We start from the raw sequence: 22,481 nt of genomic DNA on the forward strand, positions 1-22,481 counted from the left end.
AAGCTCCAAACCATCTCTGCTTTGCCTGAAAAAAAGCAACCCAACTGTCTCCCTATAAATCTGTCTCCTGCACATAAAAACACATTTAAATTTGTGCTCTGTAATACCACGAAGAAACTCACAGAAAGGCAAGAATTCAGTGTTCTTCTGGCATAAGCACAGGTGAGGAATACTTTATTGGAATCATAAATTAGAATGCAGCACAAGACATTTCTTTCAAGTGAGAACTGTAGTGAGATTATAAATCCAAACAGTTCCCTTCTCTATGATAACACCAAAATTATTACAAATATATCTCAAGCATTAATATTTTAAAAGACTAACCATTTGGGGTTAATGGATTTTAGTACAGACAAACCAGCAGGGACTGAGTACATGACAGTGAGGCAGCAAACTGGAGAGCTGCTGTGAACAGTTGCTTGAGTGCCATGCATTCATTGTGGGGAATTTGCACTGGGCATTGTGATGCACTCACAGAACCAATTCCCTGGAGAAGCAAACCAGTGGTAAAAGCAGCTGACTGCATGCTGTAAAATAAGGAGGATCTTTGAATGCAGTAGAAAAATGACTGCTTCAATATTCTTTGTTTTTGTTTGACAGTGTGAAAACTGCAAGGCTGGCAAAGCAACAAAAAGGTGTCTGCCTGAACCAAGTTTGCCTGTCCCCAGAGCTTCTGCAGTCCTTCAGTAGCAATATCCTCAATATCCCCATCAATACACGGAAACAGCTGAATCACAACAGTGACCCTTGCACACAAAAGTTGGAACAGCACTTCAATCCTGCACTTAACACTGTTGCTGGCACCACTCAAGCTGCAGGCATGGTTGTTAAAGGGTTTTGTTTTAAAAACTGAGCAATATTCTGCAAATACTTATTTCATCTTACAGTGGCTTATTACTTCATGTCTGGATTCTTCTGCCATATGAAAGGCCATTGTTTATTTAGCTAAAGCAGTGATGAGAGAACTAAAATATATAAATGTATGAATGCCCCTAGAAATGTGTCCATAGCTCATTAGTCCTATGTTGGCAGGTGACACAAAGCAGTTTGTACATTGAATAACACACAGGCAGAATCTGTGTGTGTATTTAAGATTCCTATTGTTTAATCATGCAATTCTGCAGCTCAGCTGCTCACCTGCCTCCTGCAAAGGTGCAAAACAGGATCCTGAATGACCTAATAGAAAAGGTTACATAAAACACATATTCAATGCTTTCTAAACAAAGTACTCAGCATTACCAAAGAGCAAGTAATAGAAAACCACATTTTTGTATTTTTGTGATCTGTAAACATCAGTTTTAAAATCTGTTGTGGATGATGCAATGTCTAGATTAGAAAGAGTTCTATAAAAACATCAAATGATATCACAGCTGATGAGAATCTCTACTTAATTTGTGGTGAGAAATATAGAGGTGATAATTCATAGTACTGAAAATAGAGGTGAACAGTAAAACTATTGTTCATTTTATAAAATGAAGATACAACTATTTAGCTACTACATTAGAACTTTTTTAAGGTCTCAAGAACAGAAATTGAAGCACAGAGAGTTAAGTGTCCCTTTGCCAGAAACAATCAGTTGCAAGGAGTAGGTCACCTAAGATGGGATGAGGCAAGTTTACCCTAGAATATAACTGAGGTAGAGATGATAAATAAACATTACAATGTATATTCTTTCTCTTTGCACAAGAACTAGGAAAACTTAGTTTTAAAAAAAAGGAATACATTAATACAAAAATAAAATTAGTATAGGGATCCTAAAGTTTTAAAAAAGTAGAAAGAAGTTCTTCAAATTCTTATTTCCACAACAGACATAACTTGCCCAAGTGATACAGTTATGCCATGTAGGCTTATTGGTTAAGCAATATAGGTGAAAGATTTCACCTATATCGATTAACCAATAATATATATATTTATATAAATTCAAAATATAAACCAGCATTCTATCAACAAACTATTTGGCATGGAATCATACAAAGGAAGTGAGTTTGTACACACTCAGTTTTTCATGTTCATAAAATCCTGTATAAACTGATTGGAAACAGTCAAAGAAGGAAGCAAAACTAACAGACACTCTCTGGAGAGATCCATCTGCATTTCATCTTATAAGTGTTGGAGATTGGAGGCAGAAATGCCACACAGAATTCTGTAAATGTACCCTTTCATGCATTTGAAAGTGATCAAGTCACAACAGCACCTCTAAGAGGCCAAATGTGAACAACCAGAATATTCTATTCTAATGAAGCACAATTCTGCACCCCACATTGCTGATCTGGAAACAACCATCACAAGTTGTGAAGACAAATGCTTTAGGCTACAACACCTACAATAATACTGTGAAGTAACAGGAGCTACAAGAAATGTTTGCCAGCTTGCCTGAACTCCACAGCTAGCATTTTCTGAAACTAGAGACCCTCTTGAAACTTGGAATCATCTGTTTCTCAATGTCTGTTTTTTAATATTGGAATCTTGTTATTTTGGAGAACACTAATAAAATGAGACAAAACACTTGTGATTCTTATGACTGAGGTTCTCAGGTTTGATTGCAAGGTCACTATTTAAGAGGCTTAAACCATACAACTTATAAAAATAACACTAAAAGTAATCCTGGTTTAGAATTCTACCATATTTTCCATGTAATATATGCAGTTGTTTGCTTCTGAGTGCTTCTAATGTTTAAACATTAACTTTTCAATCCTCATACCATTTCTGCTGCTTGTACAACAACAGTGGATACAATGGCAATCAGGATAATACTTAACTGAGGTAAAAATAAACTCAAGATGGATACTTTACTACTGACATGCAAATGATAATGATATACTTAATGGAAAATAACATCTTTTTGCAGTTTAGCAGTCTCTGCTGTCACAGATCTTGTTTGTGGAAAGCTTGTAAAATAGTCCTGAAGGAATATTTTTCAGCTAAATATCACGTACTTAATAGAGTATGTGTGTCACCACAGGAAACAGCAAAATGGCAGCAAAAGGCATTTCTAAATGAACTTTTATAAACCAAATTTTTTTCTGCTTTTTCTAAATAGGAATTGAAAGTCAGTCTAGATATTGTTTATTCTCCCACTCTGATTTCATAATGCCACATGTTAAAGGAGGCAGTAAACACACAGGCTGTCTTACAGATAGAAGATGGTGCTGTATTGTAGATTGTGAGCTGGCACTGCAGCTCTAACACATGTGCCACTACCAAATAAGGGCCCAATCCTGCAGAACACTCAGCAGCTTGCAAGGTTTCAGTGCCCCCTGCAATCTGTCCCGTGGTCTTCATTAGGATGACAGAAACAACACAAGAAGGCCAAGGTCTCTCTCACACAGTGTTTTACACTGCAATTCATATCCCTACTCTAAAGGCACTTTCATTCCAAAGGAAAAGGACCTTGGGCAGGTGTATTTGTGAGCCATGAATGAAATTCTTGTGAAAATCAGATGTATAAAGTTTCTGGGAGAAAAAAAATTCCGAACAAGAAGACTTCTAATATCACAGGATAAAAATAGCAGCACAATGTGACACCACCAGTTCTCCACTAGATTTTGTGTATTACACAGTAAATACACCTGTCAAATTTTGAATTTATTTACTCACCTCAAGGAAGAAGTTGACCAGGTATGGATCCTGTTTCAGCTTTGCACATACTATGCAGAGAAACTGAATTTCTTCATTTTCTGTTGGTGTTGCCAGAACCTCACCACACAGCCTGATTAATTTCTGTCACATAAAGTGAACAATTAACACAAAAATTATTGCTTTTTCTAGGAATAACAGACTGAACTCTTTTTCTATATACACACTACAATTATGTATGAGTATTGACTGGAACATTTGCTCTGGATTTAGACTGCTGAGAACAAGATTTCTTTATTATTTATGACTTGCACTGTTGCACTGACGAGCCAGTCAAAGACTCTAATCATCAGCACATTATAAAAAACAAACTGATCAGGCACCCAAGCAATTTCCTTAATTCACTTGACATTGGAAGAATTAAAAGTAACATTAGCTACAGCAGAATAAAAGAAACTTGTCATGCAAAAATATGGTTTCCTTAAAATCTGAACAGTACCTGCACTGGCCTGTGCACATTTATGTGGGGAAGAAGAGGTTGCCGAATTCTTCCAAGAAGTTTTGTATAAAAAGCCAAAACTTGCTGTTTCATTCCTGGAGGACACTGAAACAAAAACAAATTAACAATAACAAAAATACAACAAATGTGGAGAAAAATACAGATGTAATTTTTTTACTCAGAATGGCTAATTAAACAGCACTAATTTAACCAGAAATATTTTTACAGTCATCAGTTGTTAACATTTTACTTTTATCAATATTAATAGAGATCAATAAAAAATGCTGCATCTCATTACTGTTTTCTCTTTCAAATTATTCATTCTTTCAGTTAATTGCTCTAGGGCAAACTTCTACCAATCTTTCCAGAAAATATTCCGTATCATTACAGTGATAAGGGGAAATTAACTCAGAATTAATTTGCTACAGGTCAGATGTCTTGTAAGGTACTGTGCCACAAAATCCAGCAATTCAGTGAGTCAGTACACACAAATACGGAATGATAAACTATAAAAATCTTAATACCTACAGAAGGTTTCTTAAAGTCACGAGCAATTAACCTTAGCCAGCTAAAGTGTTTATAAAAGCACAGATGGTCCAGGACAAGAGAAAGCTGCTGCTTTCCCTGAGCAGAATATAAACCACAAATATCTGTAGAATATGTAAACCCTTGTTCTACTGTCCCTAATGCACCACATCACATGAAAGCACCTTCCTATCTCCAGGAGATCTGATGGCTTGTGGGCCTTTACATACCTTTGTTCCTAGATAAATTCCCCCAAACAAATTAGTTAATAACTAATTTATTAACCATGTTAATAAATGCTGTTAATTTTTTAATCATAATTGCCCTCATTTGCATGCCCAAATGCAACATGGCTCTCCTTTCTAAATCATTATCTCTAGATTTTTAATCCCTAATCATTGCTGAGTTGTCAAGCAATTCTTTGAACAGAATGGCAAGATACATACCATCAGGGCACATCCACAGTAATGCAGTAAGTCTAACTGACTGCTGTGAAACAGAACTGTGCAAAGATTTTGCACCAGATCTTTGCAACATCTTGCAAGCACTGAACTGTGTGTTTACTTCAGATGTATCAACTCACAAGTGGCAAAGTGTAAAGACAGGCTGTACAAGAATTGCCTGTACAGACATATTTGTATGAGTACAGAATGACTTCTCTCAACTCTTAGAAACACTACTACTAATTACCCACTTCACATATGTTACCATTTCATCTTGGTTTCTTGACAACATTTAGAGATTACTGAACGAGCTGTGTTTCTCAGCAAGTATCTTTAATACAGCAGTGTTGTGGTTTTAAGCCCAGCTGGAGCAGGTATTTTAGCCTGACTGTAGGACAGCTGGTACAGTAACAGGTACTGCAGATCTCTGGCCCTTCCAGAGCAAGGAACATCTCAGGCTCAGACAGCCACTGTCCTGTGTTGCCTGTTTATGTAAAATCGATTAAAAACTCATGAAAAAACTTCTATAGTGCGTAGAAGATTGACTGAGAAGGAAACCCTGGACAGCTCCATTTATCCTTGGAACAGGACAAACCATGCCCCCCTAACTGAGTGTGCACTGTGATACAAAACGTTCTACCCCCAGGGTTGCCAAGCTAATTCACCCCATGATCCACCCAACCCCACACATTTCAGCTCAGAAGTCTGCCAAGACAGACAGCAACAAGGATGGACCAACACCATGAAGGTAACTTCATGTGTGCCACAAAGCAGACATCAAGAACCAGACAACACTGCTAAGGTATGAAAGCTGTCTGGGGGTCAACTCAAATTAATGCGTTCTGATATCAAAGTCTTTCTGAGCAACAGCTCAACACACTCAGAAAACTTAATCAAAAATTTATATCAAACATAGCACTTTTCAAACAAATCAAACATAGCACTTTTCACCCAAGAATCTCTGAACATTTAACAAAGGACAGAGAGGGATAATACTGTCTTGCAGTAGCCAGAAAAACTCTAGACTGAACAAAAATGTTTTTCCTACTTCTACTTTCACCATCAGCATTATTAGAGTGGTGAGTCTCACCACTGCCAGCACCTCAGGGGTTGTCTCACCCTGATCATACCTGCAAAAGGCTGTTATTTGTAATATGCTGGTAACATATGTTGGTATATTTGTAATATAAGCACGCAGCTCTTTGCTAGAGCTCAGTGTCCCACACTACCACCTACTGTAGAACTTCAGTCTCCATCACAACTAGGAGCTCACACAAGAGAGAATCTGTTCTGCTGAGAGATACATACATCAGCTTTTCCTAGTGTGTAGAGTGTCTCCAAAATTTTGTGATGTAGCAAATATTCCATACATGGTCCTGTTTCACCTGATTCCCTCTCATTTTCTTCTTGAACTAGAATATCCAACATCTGTTCCAGGTGAGAGGGAATGTTCGTATCAGTCACTGGAGCTTTGTCATCTAAATAAAAGAAACAGGCAATTAAGAATGATTTAAAAACTGCCCTCATACTTAAGTTCAGTTCCAAATTTAAGACTTACAAACATGACATCCACTTTAAGAACTTGATATACAGTGCAAGTTTTTAACATGTCTTAAAGAAAACTTTCAGAACTGTACCTGAACATGTACACTGGAATATGCATTGGGCAGATATCTGACCTTGCAGTGGGGAAAAGGTGAAGTGCCAAAATTCAAAACATGCCGTAATTACACAGTCAAAAAAGGAAAATTTCTACTGCCAGAGAGCAAGCCAAGGGAGAGAAAGGTACAACTCTCAATCTTCTGTTTAGTATGCACTAGGTCTTGATAACTTCCTCTTTGACCCTTCATACAGTATTCTCAAATCTGTGAATGGCCTCCAACATCAGCTTAATTTGCAGCTGATCAGTTCCTTTATAAACTAGATAACTAAATAAATGGCTTTTCTGCTGATACAACAAAGAAAATTCAAACTCTATGCTGTTTATTCTCCAAAAGCTTTTAAATTTCTCTTTTGTACTTTCTGCATTAAAATAGAATTCAGTCCAACTTTATGAAGGAAAGGGTAAGATGTTGATTTTATTATATTAAAGTCATTAAACTGCAGTGGATTTATGCTACTGGGAGTAGGAGCTGGCATTCACATATTGTGGAACATATCCACACATAAAGATTTTCCTCTTTTATGTTTTTCAGTTGAATCCTACATGAACAACTATCCTAGGGAAATGGTTACTACTGTTTACGCAATAGTCTAAAAATAACTTGTCACTTGCATGCAACTGGCAACAAGATCACACAGGGAAACTGCCATGTCAGAGTGATTTTGGTCTCTGCCACAAACTCCAGTTAGCCTGGAGTGTTTTGCTTGAATTTCCTACACATAATTCTGCTCCTACTGCAGAGGACAGAGATATATCCACCAAGTGGAAACTTCTTTTTCAAAACACTTCTGAAACTCTGGGAGAGAGGTCAGCTTTTATTCTGCACCACGTCACTGCAGGTGTCAGTTTTCCCTGCCACCCTGTCATTTCCACCTTTGGAAACATCACATAGTGTTCCAAAAGATGGGTATTTGGAACCAAGGGTCACGTTGCAGTTTTACGAGTAAATATTGATATAAACAAGATCATCAGACACAAACACAGACTCAACAGCTCTTCCAGCAGAAGGTCAGAACTAATAAGCTTGAGGAAAGCATGGCAACATTCATTTTTAAACCATAACTGTTTCATAACTAGGTCCAAAATTAAAAATTTACATGCTGCATAATTGCTGAAGAAAAAACCAAACCAGGGAAGAGTTTTTAAAAAAGCAACTACAGCAATATTTCATCATAATATCTATTTTTAAGAAGAGCAGTGTAACATGTGAGTAAGGTTTAATAAAACTTGTTGTCTGTGCTAGCAAAATACTTAACACTGAGACAAGACACTAAAGCAAAAATAACTAATACTGAGCACAAGGGATCTATCTGTGTCTGGTAAAATCTATGAACACAAAATTACTTTTGTTAAAATCTTATGAAGAAAAAGAAAATCCCTGATGCAAAGCAATAAAAATGTTAACAGCAGGGACTGCATTTCTGCAGCTGTCTGTTTAGATTAAACAGAGTATGTGAAGACAGAAACTGGGTCAGACGTAAAAAGGTGCAGTTCTCTACATGGTACTCAGGAAACAAGACTTCAACCATTTTTCATGCCTACTTTTACAGATGGAAGCACGTGATGTTTTTAATTACTAATTATTGTTGGTATTTTGATTAAAGACATGATTCACATTAGTATTTCTTGATCTTTCCTTTATAAAAACATTGAAATTGTGAATTCTAGTTTCCATAATAAAAAGACAAACCCAGAGTGCTTTTTTCTTTTACCTGAGGTCTCTATGTAGTAATGGGTGATTGCTTTCCAGTGATAAACAAAATCTTCTTGTAATGGAAGGGAAGGTGCGAGCTATGGGGAAAAAAAACAACAAAAACCAGTTAGAAATGGAATGAACATACTTGCTCAGAGATTAAATTCAATTTTATCTTATACTTGGAAGTAAAGTGCTGCAGATAGTGCTACAGTTGTTCCTCTCTGCTCTTTAACAAGGACTACATTCATTATTCATGGCTGAGCCCCATGCCACACTGCCTGCTTGTAAACATCAGTAATAACCTCTGTGATGCCTCTATCACCAGACAATCTATTTGAAGCAACAAAAGCAATTGCTCCTATAGCAAAGCAACACTAGAAATGTATGCTTGTATTGTTTAGAACACAATTTTGTCCTGTAGGAAAAAAATCATGTTCTTTCACATCTGCTCTTGATGTCTTCTTGCTTTTCTGTACACTCTGTTCTCTCCGTCTGCTGTCTGCTCCCTTAAAAGTACCAATTAGTTGCTTTATCCAGTTTTTACCATGCCTTTTTTCCTGTTAGCCACAACTTCTTTTAAAAGATCTTTGTTCAGTTTTTAGGTTCAGTTTGGTTTTTTTTTCAAATTTTTTTTTTTTTTTTTTTTTTTTTTTAGGCCCATACCCAAAAAGCTTGGCGGGTTGTTCCTTTTTTTTTTTAAACAAATATGTTTCTTATTTTATTTTTGCAAGAAAAGGAAGTTTCTTCTTTCCTGGAGGAGTTTGGGATGGCTGGCTGGGCGTGAGCAGCATCCAGGAATAACAACATGCAAGAAGGAAATGCAGCCCCATGCAGTCACCATCAGCACTGCTCCTTCCCCACTGAGACACAGGCGGCCTGTGGCCCATTACAACACAGGCAGCCTGTGAAAAAAGGACCACAATCATTTCACCACTCTGCTCTCCAAAGTGAGAGCTGAGACAAGCAGTGAATTTGTGCCCCTGAATGTTTTGAGCTGGTAAAATCAGGAATCCTATAGGGAAAACCTCAACCATTCAATAGGTCACATGAGGATCTGTTGTTATTGAGGACTAGTCCTACTTGCTTGAGGCTTTTTTTTTTTTTTTTGGACCATCAAGTCCTCAAGTCATTCTTTTACGGGCCATCCTGAAATAGGGGATTATCACTTGACAGAATGGCAGCGATGAGCCCTGTGGGCAAACAGAAAGAGTCCCAAGTATAAATTGGTGTGTCTGTTTTGGAAGGGTAAGGAGCTGAACCATCCTGACAGGATATGGAGTCCACTCCTTCACAGAATCTCAGAGGGGCTGAAGTTGGAAGGGGCCTCTGGAGACCATCCAGTTTAGCCTCCTTGCTATAGCACAGTCACCTAGAGCTGGCTGCTAAGGAGCATGTCCAGATGGCTTTTGAATATATCAAAGGATGGAGACTCCACAGCCTCTCCAGGAACCTGTGCCAGAGGTCAGTTAACCTCACAGAGAAAGGTTAACTGAAGGAAGTTTTCTCCGCAGGAGCTGCAGATACCACATTTGAGAACAATAACTCTGAACTCCTCTAGGGTCTAAAATGTGCAGTGCAGTCTCAGTTCCTGGGCAAACAAGGGCTCAGGGGCATAGGGCTCATATATAGCCGAGTACTGTATAGCCTCATATGGTCTTTACTGGGTATTGTTGGTTTCTTTGAAAAAGCTCTGGACGTTTTCCACATCAGTCTTTTCTTTGCCTTGAATTTAATGACACTTAAATTTATCTTGGTAAAGTTATAAAGCCCAGTATATGACCAGTATGCCATGCCAAGATAAGTGCAATGCTAATTGTTAATGACCCTTTCTACACAGGACTTTGGAATGCAAGACTCCGGAAAAGTAGTGGTGCTTGGCAACTATCTCTGCCTCCATCCCCGGTGGAAATGTGCCCTTGGAAATGGCAACCAGAAAAATCAAACTGACAGTGCTTATCCTGTCCCTGACAGGCTGTGCACTCACTGAGTTCCACGGCTGGGCACTCAGAGCAGCACATTAGCACAGCAGCTACCACAGAGTATCTGAACACTCCACACTGCACAAAAGCAGTTTATTTTACTGTGACATTTACTAGGTTATTAAAATTCAGAAGAATAACCAAACAAACTGAAGACTGAGCAGATGATATTGTGTTCTCTATGTCACACTAGCTGCACTAGATATGTATTTCAAGCAATGTAATGATCATTTCTGTAAAAAAAAAGCTGTATCAAAACCTCAACGCCAGCTGATGAATAACCCAGGGACAACTTTTGAGGAATATAGGCCTCCCAGACCACTCTATTTCCAAAGCAACACATGATAGATATCATTAAAGATTTATCCTTGGCTGATGTGATTTTCCTCTCCACTTCTCGTCTCATCTGCCTCAAGATGAATTTAGTGCCTCTGATCAGTGCCAGGAAAAGGATTTCACTTCTCAGCACTGTCAATAATTTATCCACCATGGGAGAGAACTGTGGATATAGACATTCTCCCTCCCAACAAATGCCTCTAGGGACTCTTCTCAGAGGTGAAAAAATAATTCAGGGACAGGTCCTGCCCTTTCAAATTAAAATATCCAGTGATTTCAGAGTCTCCTCTGACCAGGATTGCAAGCCAGACATAGCAGAGATAACATCAGCATGGGTGTGTACCTGGGCAGTGCAGCCTATTGGGAACACACCATCAGCATTGCCACCAACTAGAGATATAACCCCAACAAAATTATTTTGAGGTAGGTGTTTACTGATCAAAAAACCCAACAAAAACCCGCAAGAAAACAAGCAAACAAACAAACAAACAAAAATAAAGCAAAAGAAAACCCCAAACTATCCTCTTAACTTAGTTGTTCAGACACAAAAGCAAGACCAAGACACCAGCTTATATGTGTACAAAGCCAAGCATTGGAAAGCATTAGGAAATGATAACACTTGGCTGACATCCTTTACCCTTACTAGGACCAGTGGCACTAGTATGAGGTTATAGTATCTATTTTAGGATGAATTATTAGCTATCAGCCAAGATGGAATACATGTTACAACTGCCAGCCTGAATAACCAGTCTACTGTGTAAGTACTCCTATGGAGATTCTGAAGCAAACCAGAATTCCTTGTGAAGGCCATTAATTCCTGCTACCTGTCTGATTTGAAGGCTATACCTTAAAAATGCATTTATTTCTCCCCATTACATCAGCTGGCTAGGGCATGGTGCTAATAACACCAAGGTTGTGGGTTTGATCCCTGTATGGGCCATTCACTTAAGAATTGGACTTGATGGTCCCTGTGGGTCCCTTCCAACACAGAATATTCTGTGACTCTGTAATTAATCCTGATGTAATTAAATATGTTCTTAGTTATTCCCAATCTCAAAGTGAAGCTCTCCTCCTCTGGGGGAAAAAAAAAACATGATCTTCATGCCTGCAGTGTGGTGTTTGTATATGAAATAGCTAAAATTCACTGAACACCACTGAACTGCAGCCCACTGGAGCAGCCACTGATTAGCAAGATCTTCCATCTGGTGCCCAGCTCCAGCAGTTGGGCTTCCTGGGAGTGAGCTGAACTTAACACATGCTGCCTTATCCTTCTGGTGACAGTATGTAACAAACAATCAAAGCCCACTCCTTTCAGGAAAAGTGCTGTTCTCAGGAGAGCTACAGATCTTTGACCAGATGTACAGCCTGCTCATGACAAAACCTGTCCAAAATACAATTCCATGTTGTTTTCCAAAGCATACAGAATTCGTGTTTAGGTAGGAAAAAATAACATAAAGAGCAAAAAAACTTACATATATGCAGCATTTAACAGCAAATCTTTTGTGCATGTAAAAATCAGTCATATTTTTCATGTATGCTTTTCAGAAGTGCAATTCAATACTGGAAAGGATGGAAACATCAGAAGCTGGGGATATGCCTCAATACCTTTAGGGCAAATTCACAAAGGAAAGAGAACACTGTATAAAAAAATAACAGGTACTGTCTGGTCAGATGCCAGAGTAAAAAAAACAGAGAGCAGAAACTGGGTCAAAGAGAAAGGAAGGGGAAGTGCATGCACACTGCCCTGACTGACACAGTCACTTGATGTTTTTCTTCAGTCTTTCTACTGTACCAGTGTGAATGGTCTGAGAGAACATGTGAAAAAGGAGTAATACTTGAAGGTTTACTTGATCCTCAGTTGATGAATGCACAGAGAGCCACTGCTCTCACATATAAAATTAAGACTGCATGCAAGTCATGCATTACATTTTGTCATCTAATTTGTTAATACCAGCACAACATTAAAACAACAAGTAATGTAAGGTCATTACATCAAACAAAGTGGGTTCAAGAGGAATAAATTCTGTTCTAATCAGTTATGCAGTTCATGATTTTGGAGCACTGCCTGTACCAAGTAACTTGGTTTCTTTCAAAGTTGAGTTTTGCTTCAAAATATAAACAGGAGCTACTTGAAAATATGGTAATGTACCAGTGTCAGAGACACAGTGGAATAACAGGCTGGTTGAGAGGGGGTCTTGAGAATCTGCAGCAGGCACCAAATCTTCATTCATTCAATTGCATGGTACAAACATTCCTGTTTGACAGCAAACTGCAAAATTCAAGCCAACCAAAATGATATATTTCCTGCAAGGTACACGGCTCAAAAATATCCCTTTGAACTGACTATTAAGGTGAAACATCCAAAAGCCCAAATCAAACACAAACAAAAGTCCTTTGAACACTGAGTAGCCACCTCACAGACAAGCTATTTTGTCTAGGGAAACATGAGTGAAAAACACAAGATAAGAGCAAAATAAGTCTAACTTGCTGCTTTGTTATTGTACACTACATTTTTTTTTGTTGCTGACAATGTAGTGCTCATGGATAACCCTTTGGGATGAAAGTGTATCAGAAATGAATAGCAGAAAGAAAACATCTTGAGGACAAGCCATATATAAATTGTCACAGATTTAATAGTATGAACCCCATGAAGCAACAGCATTTCTATTCTGCCCTGAAGTAACAGAACAAAGACAGCAGTCCTATCCACCATTATTACTAACACATCCAACTCAATTTAAGGATGCTCTGTTGGCAGGGTAACACAGTGGTGCTTGCTCATCTGGATGCTGCAGAGAAATCCAAAAAGCAAAAAGTATCTAAGATATTGGCAGGATTGACATAAGATAAGAGGTTGCAAAAAAACTAGAATCCAATGGTAATGAAAATTAGGAATATGGTTTCAAACACTTGGGCAATGTAGTCAGAAGAGACTGAAAGTTTTGAGCTATTCAAGGAGAATCATAGGATCATAGACAGGCTTGGGTTGGAAGGGACCTTCAAAGACTACCTAGTTCCAACCCCATTGCCATGGGCAGGACATTTTCTACTAGGCCACACTGTTTTAAGCCCGATCCAGGCTAGTCTTGAACACCACCACAACCTCTCTGGGGAAAAAAACTTGGTAAGAAAACACCTTAGTAAAAAGCAACTGATCCCTTATGCTTGCCTCAAGGACAGTCCTGTTACAAGGGCAGTCAGTCCAAGAGTGATACACTGACAACAAATAAAAGGCAAATACTGCCAATGTCTATCAGACTGTCAACCTTTGGAACTCCTGTCAGAGTTCAGAGGGATGGCACATTGAGGGTAAGATAACAACGATTATCTAAGAGCATGGGAACCCTTACTGTTTAAATGCACTCTCTGAAGTCTGCAGACCTGTGGGCCCCGAGGCAGGGCAGGAGCATTATGTAAGTGATGTGCAGGAGAAAGGACAGGGCAGAAGGGCTGCCCAAACCTTTCTGATTTAAGGAAGTCCCACCCGTGAGAGCTAAACCCAGGCTCTTCAAGTGCATTTAAGTGTCCAGCTCAGCTGAAAACTGTATAGCTGCAACTCTACCTGCTCTGGGGTAGGCACACAAAACTTTTGAGAACTGATACTTATTTACTAGTTCTGCTGCTGATATTCAGAGTTAAGAATCCAATTGAGGCTGCCCACGTTACACTCGCTCCCTAGCAAAAACAGTAAGCAAAAATGATGTTCCAAATTCTCTTGGTTCTGAAAATAGGTGGCATCAAATTGGACTGAGCTAATATTTAGTATTTATAACAGTTGTCACTTCCCCATAGCAAAGCCAAGCAGACCACATCTTTTATTACTACAGTGAGAATGAAACAAAGCCACATACAGCCACCAAACTGGTTAAAATTTTATATTTCACAGTTCTGTCTTTGTATTAGTGGGTCAAACTTATAAAGAAACATTCTTAGTATCTTCTTGCTTTTGCAATCCCATGTTTCATTCCTAGTATTTGTCACAATCCTGTAAATGCAATAGTGTAGTATTTATCAGGAGATCTACCACAGTGGTGGTAGCAGTATGAGGCAATTCTAAAAGGGACACCAGAGCTGAGCAAGGACAAACAGCATGTTTTTGGATAGCGCTCACTCGCAAAATGATGGTATCAATATATTTCTGTACTTTCGTTTGGGTTTTTTTAATCAAAAAAGAGTGCCTAGTCCCTACTATCTCTACTCTTCTCCTGTTCCATTCAGCTCATTTGTTTTTCCTATTTTTTACTGGATCTCAACTAAATGAAGTTCTTTTAGTTTATTTTTTGCACACATCAATAATGTAAACACTCTCCTAATAATAACTTCTATTACATCTCTTGAATTTGTAGACCTGAAAGAATACCTTCTCCTCCACTCCTGCATCCCTCTGTCATCCACTCTTATTTCTGTTATTCAAAATGTGGCACAGCTCACCACAACAAACTTTCTTTTAGTCAGGCAGATGCTAATTTCTGTTTCCTCTGTAATGTCTATTGAAGGCATTCACATGTGGTCTGAATGTTTTCAAGTAAAACATTTTATCATTATTTAAAATGTTTTCTTCCAAATGCCACTACACCATTAAAAAAAGCAAACTAGGAACCTGCAATTAATGAATACATGCTTAACTTTTAAACCTGAATACTCCTGCAGAACTACAGGCTCATATAAAGACAGGCATATGCTCAAGTGCAGCACCGAAGCATACACTAATGTACAAAGGCTGCCCCTCAGATGAGGCAGGATTTGGCATGCAGGCTCTTATTTCAATTATTTGGACTTGGCCTGTAAGCTCTTTCTTCAACCATTTGAACATTTTTTTCTTCAACACTTTCCACCTTCACTTCAGTATTTCCCTGCCGATTTTTATCACCTCTTCACAGTCAAGTCTCCTGGGTGTTCTGGTTTACTGGGAGAGGCTCTGAAAGGCACGGAATTACTACCAAGACCCCGCCTCATTGAAAAGCAAAAAATAAATGGTGTGGCCAGGCAGTGCCGAACGCGGCCTTTAGCAATGGCAGCTCGCGAACAGGCCCCGTTTCCCCTGCCCAGTCCCCGTCAGGAAACCTCGCTGCACCCACAGCCCCGCGTCCCCCGGCAAACCTGACCCCCCACGCACAACTACAGAATAAACCAGGGATGGAAAGGGTCGCTTTGAAACTGACAACATCCCGCAAAAGCACTGGTGACGGCGACTGTTGTCTGCTGGTCACGGCGAGATGGAAATGCTGGGGAGTTTCCTGATTCCTCTCCTTTATTGTTTGTCTCGCTGAAACAGCCGGGCAAGGGCCGGCTGAGGGCCGGGCCAGGGCTGCCCTCAGGCCCGGCGCGGGGCACCGCGACCGGCAGTGCCCGGCGGTGACAGCCGGAGGCTGCGCCGGGGCCGCCCGGGCTGCAGCCGCTCCCTCCTCCCCCGGCACCTCCGGCTCCCCAGGGCCGCGCTGGGGCGATTCGTTCCCTTCCCGTGCTCCCTCCGGGGCCCGCCCGGCCAGCTCGGCCTCCGCCTCTCCGGCCCGCGGGAGAGCCGAGCCGGGAGCGGATGCTCGCCCTGCGGGGCCCCGCCGGCAGCAGCGCCGGGAAGCAGCGGGCAAGAGGCGCCGGGCCCGGTCCGAGCCCCCGGCCCGCGCTCGGCGCTAGGCCCGGATCGCATCCCCGGCGCGGCGCGGCCGGGCCCGCCGGCGGCCTTACCGCCTCCACGGCGTGCTGCAGGATGGAGGTGAACTTGGAGAACATCCTGTCCCGCGACTGCAGCAGCCGCTGCCGGGAGGACCTCGAGAGCTCCTCGATCCGCCGCCGCCGCCGCTCCAGGGTGAGGGCTGCATGCGGGGGCCTGGCCGCGGGGATCGGGCGGGCGGGCGCCGGCGCTGCCTCTCGCTCCCCGGCGGACACCGTGGCACTGACACCGCCGGCTGCGCGGCGGCGGCTGCCGAGGCTCCGGGTGTCCTGCAGGGGCCGCCACCCCCGCCCGCCGCTCGGCCCGGCTCTGCCCGCCCCGCTCCGCTCCGCCCGGTCCCGGGCGCTGCCAGCCGGGAGCGCCGCGTTCCGTTCCGGCCCGGCCGGCCCGCGCCGCTTGTGCCGGCCCCGGGGGGCGGGCGGGGCGCGACGTGGGCAGTGCGCGACACTGCCGGGCTGTGGGCGGGCCACTGCCGTGCCCCGAGCCAGCCCCCGCTTCTGCGGGCAACTCCGGGCTGAGAAATGAATCACGCTCACAGAACCACTTGGCTTGGAAACTTCTGAGATCATTGAGTCCAACGTTCGACCTTACACCACCATGTCAACCAGACCATGACACTGAGTGCCATGTCCAGTTTTTCCTTAAACACCTCCAGGATGCTGACTCCACCCCTCTCTGGCAGTCCGTTCCAATGTCTAATCACCCTCTGTGTGAAGAAATTCTTCCTAACGGCTAACCCAAACCTCCCCTATCACAGCTCAAAACTGTGTCCTCTTCTGCCGCTGGTCGCCTGGGAGCAGAGTCTGATCCCCACCTGGCACAACCTTCTGCCAGGGAACTAGAGAGAATCATAAGCTCCTCCAGGAACCTCCTTTTCTCCAGGCTAAGCAGCCCCCATGCCCTCAGCCACTCCTCACAGGACACATGCTCCAGACCCTTCCCCAGTTTCTTTGCCCTTCCCTGGACTAATTCCAGCGCCTCAATGTCCTTCCTGAATTGAGGGACCCAGAACTGGACACAGCACTTGAGGTGTGGCCTCAGTACTACTCAGTGCAGAAGGACATGAACTTCCGTGGTCCTGCTGGCCACACTATTCCCGAGATAGGCCAGGATGCCATTGGCCTTCTTGCCCACCTGGGCACACACTGTCTTGGGTGAGGGAAGGGGTGCCCACCTCCACAGTTCCTGTGCCCGAGGCTGCCATCAGACTTCCACCAAGGTTTCCGGGGTCCCTCAATGAGGGTGGGGAGCTGGGCTGCCTCCACCCTCCTCCTGCCATGGCATGGATACGGAACAACCCTGGCAAGTATGGCAAAAGGCCCAGCTTGCTGTCTGCTGAGACATTTTGGGTCTGCCATCATCCACAGGGGCGATGAGATCCTCAAGGAAATAACTGTTCACAAAGCAGTGTAAGGGTGATGAGCTCAGAAAGTCAGTGACAGGTTGTGGAATCACCATCCCTGAAAGTGTGCACAAAAATGAGTGGACGTGGCACTTAGCAATATGGTTCAGTGGGAATGGTGCCATTAGTTCAAAGCTTGGACTTGACAGTCTGGGAGGTCTTTTCTAAAAGTAAATGATCCTGTCTTGTTGCTGCTGGATGAGAGGCTGATGGTGTGGGTGGCATGGTCCTTGCAGAGTACCACAGATGAGAGGGCTTGTGGCAATGTGCACATTGCTCATTTCACTGTTTGTTAGTTGGGTTTTTTCCTACACAGAGAAAAGGAGACAAAGAGAGCTTTATTTCACATCTGAATCAAATACTTCAGAGAAAAAGACCATCCCTCCCATTTTGCGGTGCCACAGGAAAAGCAGAGGTAAAGTGGGGTGAGCAGAAGTTATAGATGTAGCTGGCAAGCAATATGATGGTTTGGGAAAATGTTTGGACACTGGGCAAGTTGACATAGAAGAACAGGATGGCTTTGGCACTGGGTAGCAGAGTGAAATGCTGGGAAGGTGACAGACCAGTATGGGAAAGGGAGGGACCCTGTAGTACCAAATTAAGGGAAGCTTCCACATTAATTTTTGGAGAGGAATCAACACCAGCTTCCTCATATGCTCGGAGCATGCAGAGAGAGATGAATCAAAAGACAAGACAAAACTACTGTTCTTGAAATTGTGTCATCTGGGAAGTCTATAACGATGTTGTGATGAAGTCTTGCTAATGATTCTCCTGTACTGATTGCTGTTTCTACCCCTGTGCTTTGCAGGCATGGAGAGCTACAGCCAAAATACTCTATGGGAGTAAATACTAGTTGTATGTGGATACCTTTGTGGCAGTTGTTAAAGAGCAGAGGTATTTCCTTCTCAAAATCCAGGAGTCCCAATATGTCAATATCAATTTGAAAGGTAATGATGTTGGGTTTTTAAAATCTGCTTTTTCTCTATTTGTCAACTTATATTCTGTAGATGTTCATAGGAAATGTAAATTTTCTATGTGGGTAGCCATATGATGAAACATCTCTGTGTTTAGGTGATTATTAACCGGACAGGTGCTGCATTTGGAAGGTGCCTGCATATCTGTGTCTAAGAGGATGTTGTCATTTAAGATGCTTTTGCAATCTGTTTTTTCCTGCAAAAATGTCTTAAATGTGCTTGGGCTTTCCCATCTCCAAGCAGCAGAATGAATAAAGAAACAGTAAGATATCATAAAGATATAAAAGGAGACAGTTTTATCACTGTGAGAGTATTCCTAATCGTACTTAACAATTTATGAAATCATAAATCACAGAATCACAGATGGTGAGGTAAAACTTTGCAATGCTTGAGGGCCTCTTATTATTCTAAGAGTGACTAATGTGTATAAACGCATTATTATTTAAACAGAACAGTTCATTGTGGTTGAAATTAAGATTTTAGTTGTAAAAGTGACTTCTTATTAAGATTTCTCAATGTGAAATGCCTTGCAGTAAAGGAAAAAAAAAAAAGAAAATATTACATGTAAATTATTTTTCCTAAGCCTATTAAACAAATTGAATCTCTGCATATAACCCTGCATTTACCAACCAATAGATTGGGCTTGAATTTGTAGCCATAGTGCACAATCCAGTTTTTGGTGCTTACATGTCTCGCAAATTGTAGATTTTTTTTTTTAATGATCTTTTAAAGTAGTCTCTAATTTCTCAACCATATTTCTCAAACGTATTTCTCACTGCTGGGAATATTGGATAAATACTGGCAAACCAATAATAATGAAATCACTGGAAACTAATGGAAAAGAATGATTTCACCAGTGTCAGTGCAGAAGAATTCAGGTGAGGTTACATTTTGTTTGGATTCTTCTTGTTCTCATTGGGATGATTCAATTGGAGATGCTGCAGTTATGGATGTCATGTCCAACAATACATCTTCAATACATCTTCACCTGCTCATACTTGATGTTGCTTACACTGAAATAAACACAAGTGTTACTATCTATTTTAGTACCCTTGAGAGCACAGTTCAGCTGGCTTGGGGTTGGTTTTTTATTTTGGCAAAGCAGTTCTTTTTTTGGAAAAGTACATGCAGTGAGTTAGCGTTTTGCTTGAATGTGAGAAGTGAAAGTGTGAAAGTGAGGCTGTTCTAATTGATAGAGCTTTTGGGAACTTTCTCCTTTCTTACAAATTAATGAAATTGTCTAGATTAAATCAATTTAGATGGTGTGTGACAGTGAGATAATGTGCTGGCCTTTTTATCTGAAAATCTCTCTGCTATTTGGATTGATGGCACCAGGCCAATGTCTAATGGATGCATTTGTCTACATTACAGAAGAAGTTCCTGCAGTCTGGACTTTTGCTTCAGAGAGCCTGAAGATTTGGTGAATTTTTTTACCCTAGATGAAAATTTTCCTGTTAGTGCTATGCCAAATATCTGCTGATATTCTGTGCAAGATTTTATTGTGTTTTTAATAATCAGATTGATAGCTATGTTTTCAGTGACTACTTGGATGAAATAAAGAATGAAGTTTTAGTGGTTCAGCATGATCTCTGCTTTTGAGTAAGGCTAAGGAGATATTTAACATCATTTTCTGACCTTTCTGATGCTGGGCTTTACTACAGAACACAAGCATGCTGCACATCCACACTGAAGAGCATGCAGTGGAAGTGAAGTCATTTTCTGTCATGAATTTTCTGGTTCTGTGCTCTCAGCTGCATACATCACCTCCCTCCTTGCTGATTCGCCTGCAGCTCCATGTAATCAGCTCATGCAGTATTTCATAAATCCCATTTTCAGGCATTTCCTGGCCTGTGCATTCTGTTCCACATCTGCACATCTGCTCTTTCTCTGGAGACATTGTCTTCTGCTGGGCTACAAACTTGCCAGTCGTTCATCTATTGTCTGAATGCTTACCTGTCACATCTGCAAGAGTCTTCTGACACCAGCACTCATTGCTACCATGCAGGACACAACACTGGGCAAATATTGCCTGCCCAGCAGCTATTCCTTGTTTGTGCTTCAGTTACACTGTGCACCACCCTGCTTTACCTTATGTAATGGCTTGTAAAGGAGACCACTAGGAGGTCAGAACATGTTGTCAGTAAAATGAGACATTTCTAATCACATCATGTTTTCCTCTAGTATTTCTGTTTCACTGGAAGCATTAAAACCCAGGCTTTCCTCTATAAGTAAATATATGGATGTTCTGCCATACAGTATCTGCAAGTGCTAGCATATCATAAATTACTGAATGCAGATAAAATACCCTCAGTTAGAGTTTAGCCAATTTCACCGCAGGCTGGCAGGAGCACAAGGATACTTTTTCTTGTGGTAGTGGAAGCCAAAGCAAGGAGATTAAATATAAACGACTCAGTTTATGCTATATTGCAACTGTAATGAATGCAAGGGTCTGAATGTGGTATAAATAAACATAAAACTGGATTTTGCCCTAAAATGCTGGGCAAAATACTGGGAAAAAAATTGAGAGGTCTACCTGATATAAATTGGTTCCCTCAATCTTTTGTCTGAGTACTTGCAGAGAGGGAAATCTGGAAGTCAGAATCTGTGTGTGTTTCTGGGGAGAATTTAGGTGCTTAGCCTTGACCCTACTAAGAGATTTCTGAGTCATTTTCAGATCAGCTCTGACTGCATTGTTTGTTTTCTAAAGCATAATAAGATTTCATTGTTACTTATATCTTTGGATTAAGGACTATAATCTGTTGATCCCTAAAATTTCATCAGATAATCTGTTTAATCATAAGCAAAAGCTGATCTTGATAGTCCATATGAGTTATGCAAATTAAATCAGGCACATTACTACCATGCCGGTATAGAAGCTTTCAGAAGAGCTCTCCTTCTCATTAGTCCACAATTAAAAGTAGGTTTTTGTCATACTTTAAATTCGCATATCTTTATCCTGAGGTATAATTGAAATCTCTCATGGAGCCTGACATTAAATGTTGGTGCTGTAAAACATTTTAATTTTGAAGCGAGTGACTGAAATATTTATGACCCACTCGGTAGTGGCTTCGCGATTAATTTTAAATTATTGATAGCACAATTACCTAGGCAGGCCCAAACTCTAGTGCCACAACGCGCTCCAGCGTTCACTGCCCATGGAGTTCGATGAGAAATTCCAGCGGCGTTCCCAGAGCTGCACCGGGAAGAGGCCACTGCCTCCCGCCAGTCCCAGCTCTCGACAGCAGAGGGCGCAGCTGACCGGGCTTCACCTCTGGGACCAACGAAGGCTTCAGAGCGGATCTCTCGCGCTATTTTTTTCGGGAAAAAAATATCCCTGTGCATCCCGGATAGAAGGAATTGGTTTGCCAGCTAGTAATGTCACCTCTGGGCTTAACTGCTGTGTATTACTTGGACCGTAAAAGCTTTGGTTGCTACACCTTACAGCCCGTTGTCTTAGCAGTTCACTTGTCCTGCTTGGCTCCCGGATGATATTTGAAGCCACAGGACTGGTTTGAGTTTACAAAGACATTGACTAGCCCCTGTGGCTCTCACATCCCACTTGATATTTGTGTCATCTTCATTACAACTAAAGCTCAACGAATTTAAGAAGGGTCCTCTATTTAAAGACTGACCCTTCTTGACAACTAAGTGAATTCTCCTGTGGTACCCACAGAGGGGAGAGTGAGTGTGAATATCAACATTGCATTATTTTACCTG

General features: G+C 41.4%; 1 protein-coding gene and 1 long non-coding RNA gene across 3 annotated transcripts in view; one reads left to right on the top strand and one right to left on the bottom strand.

Annotated features, from left to right (window-relative positions):
* The window catches only part of FHIP2A (FHF complex subunit HOOK interacting protein 2A), a 34,122-nt gene extending 17,436 nt beyond the window's left edge, over positions 1 to 16,686 (bottom strand). Inside the window, exons 1-5 of the mRNA XM_053948878.1 lie at positions 16,403 to 16,686; positions 8,419 to 8,497; positions 6,352 to 6,521; positions 4,076 to 4,180; positions 3,598 to 3,720 (exon numbers count right to left, since the gene is read on the bottom strand). Coding sequence (XP_053804853.1) covers positions 3,598 to 3,720; positions 4,076 to 4,180; positions 6,352 to 6,521; positions 8,419 to 8,497; positions 16,403 to 16,447 — 522 coding nt within the window. The 5' untranslated portion in view covers positions 16,448 to 16,686. The remainder of the gene's footprint in view (positions 1 to 3,597; positions 3,721 to 4,075; positions 4,181 to 6,351; positions 6,522 to 8,418; positions 8,498 to 16,402) is intronic.
* On the top strand, positions 16,438 to 20,806 carry LOC128791320 (uncharacterized). Of its 2 annotated transcripts, none has more exons than XR_008432027.1 (3): positions 16,438 to 16,523; positions 18,599 to 19,642; positions 20,136 to 20,806. It is a non-coding gene; the product is annotated as an uncharacterized LOC128791320 (long non-coding RNA). The 2 variants fall into 2 exon arrangements; XR_008432026.1 differs by lacking the exon at positions 16,438 to 16,523 and adding an exon at positions 16,881 to 18,205.
* The last annotated feature ends 1,675 nt before the right edge of the window (positions 20,807 to 22,481 follow it).

The sequence above is a fragment of the Vidua chalybeata genome, chromosome 8 (assembly GCF_026979565.1).
Source record: "Vidua chalybeata isolate OUT-0048 chromosome 8, bVidCha1 merged haplotype, whole genome shotgun sequence".
Classification (NCBI taxonomy): domain Eukaryota; kingdom Metazoa; phylum Chordata; class Aves; order Passeriformes; family Viduidae; genus Vidua; species Vidua chalybeata.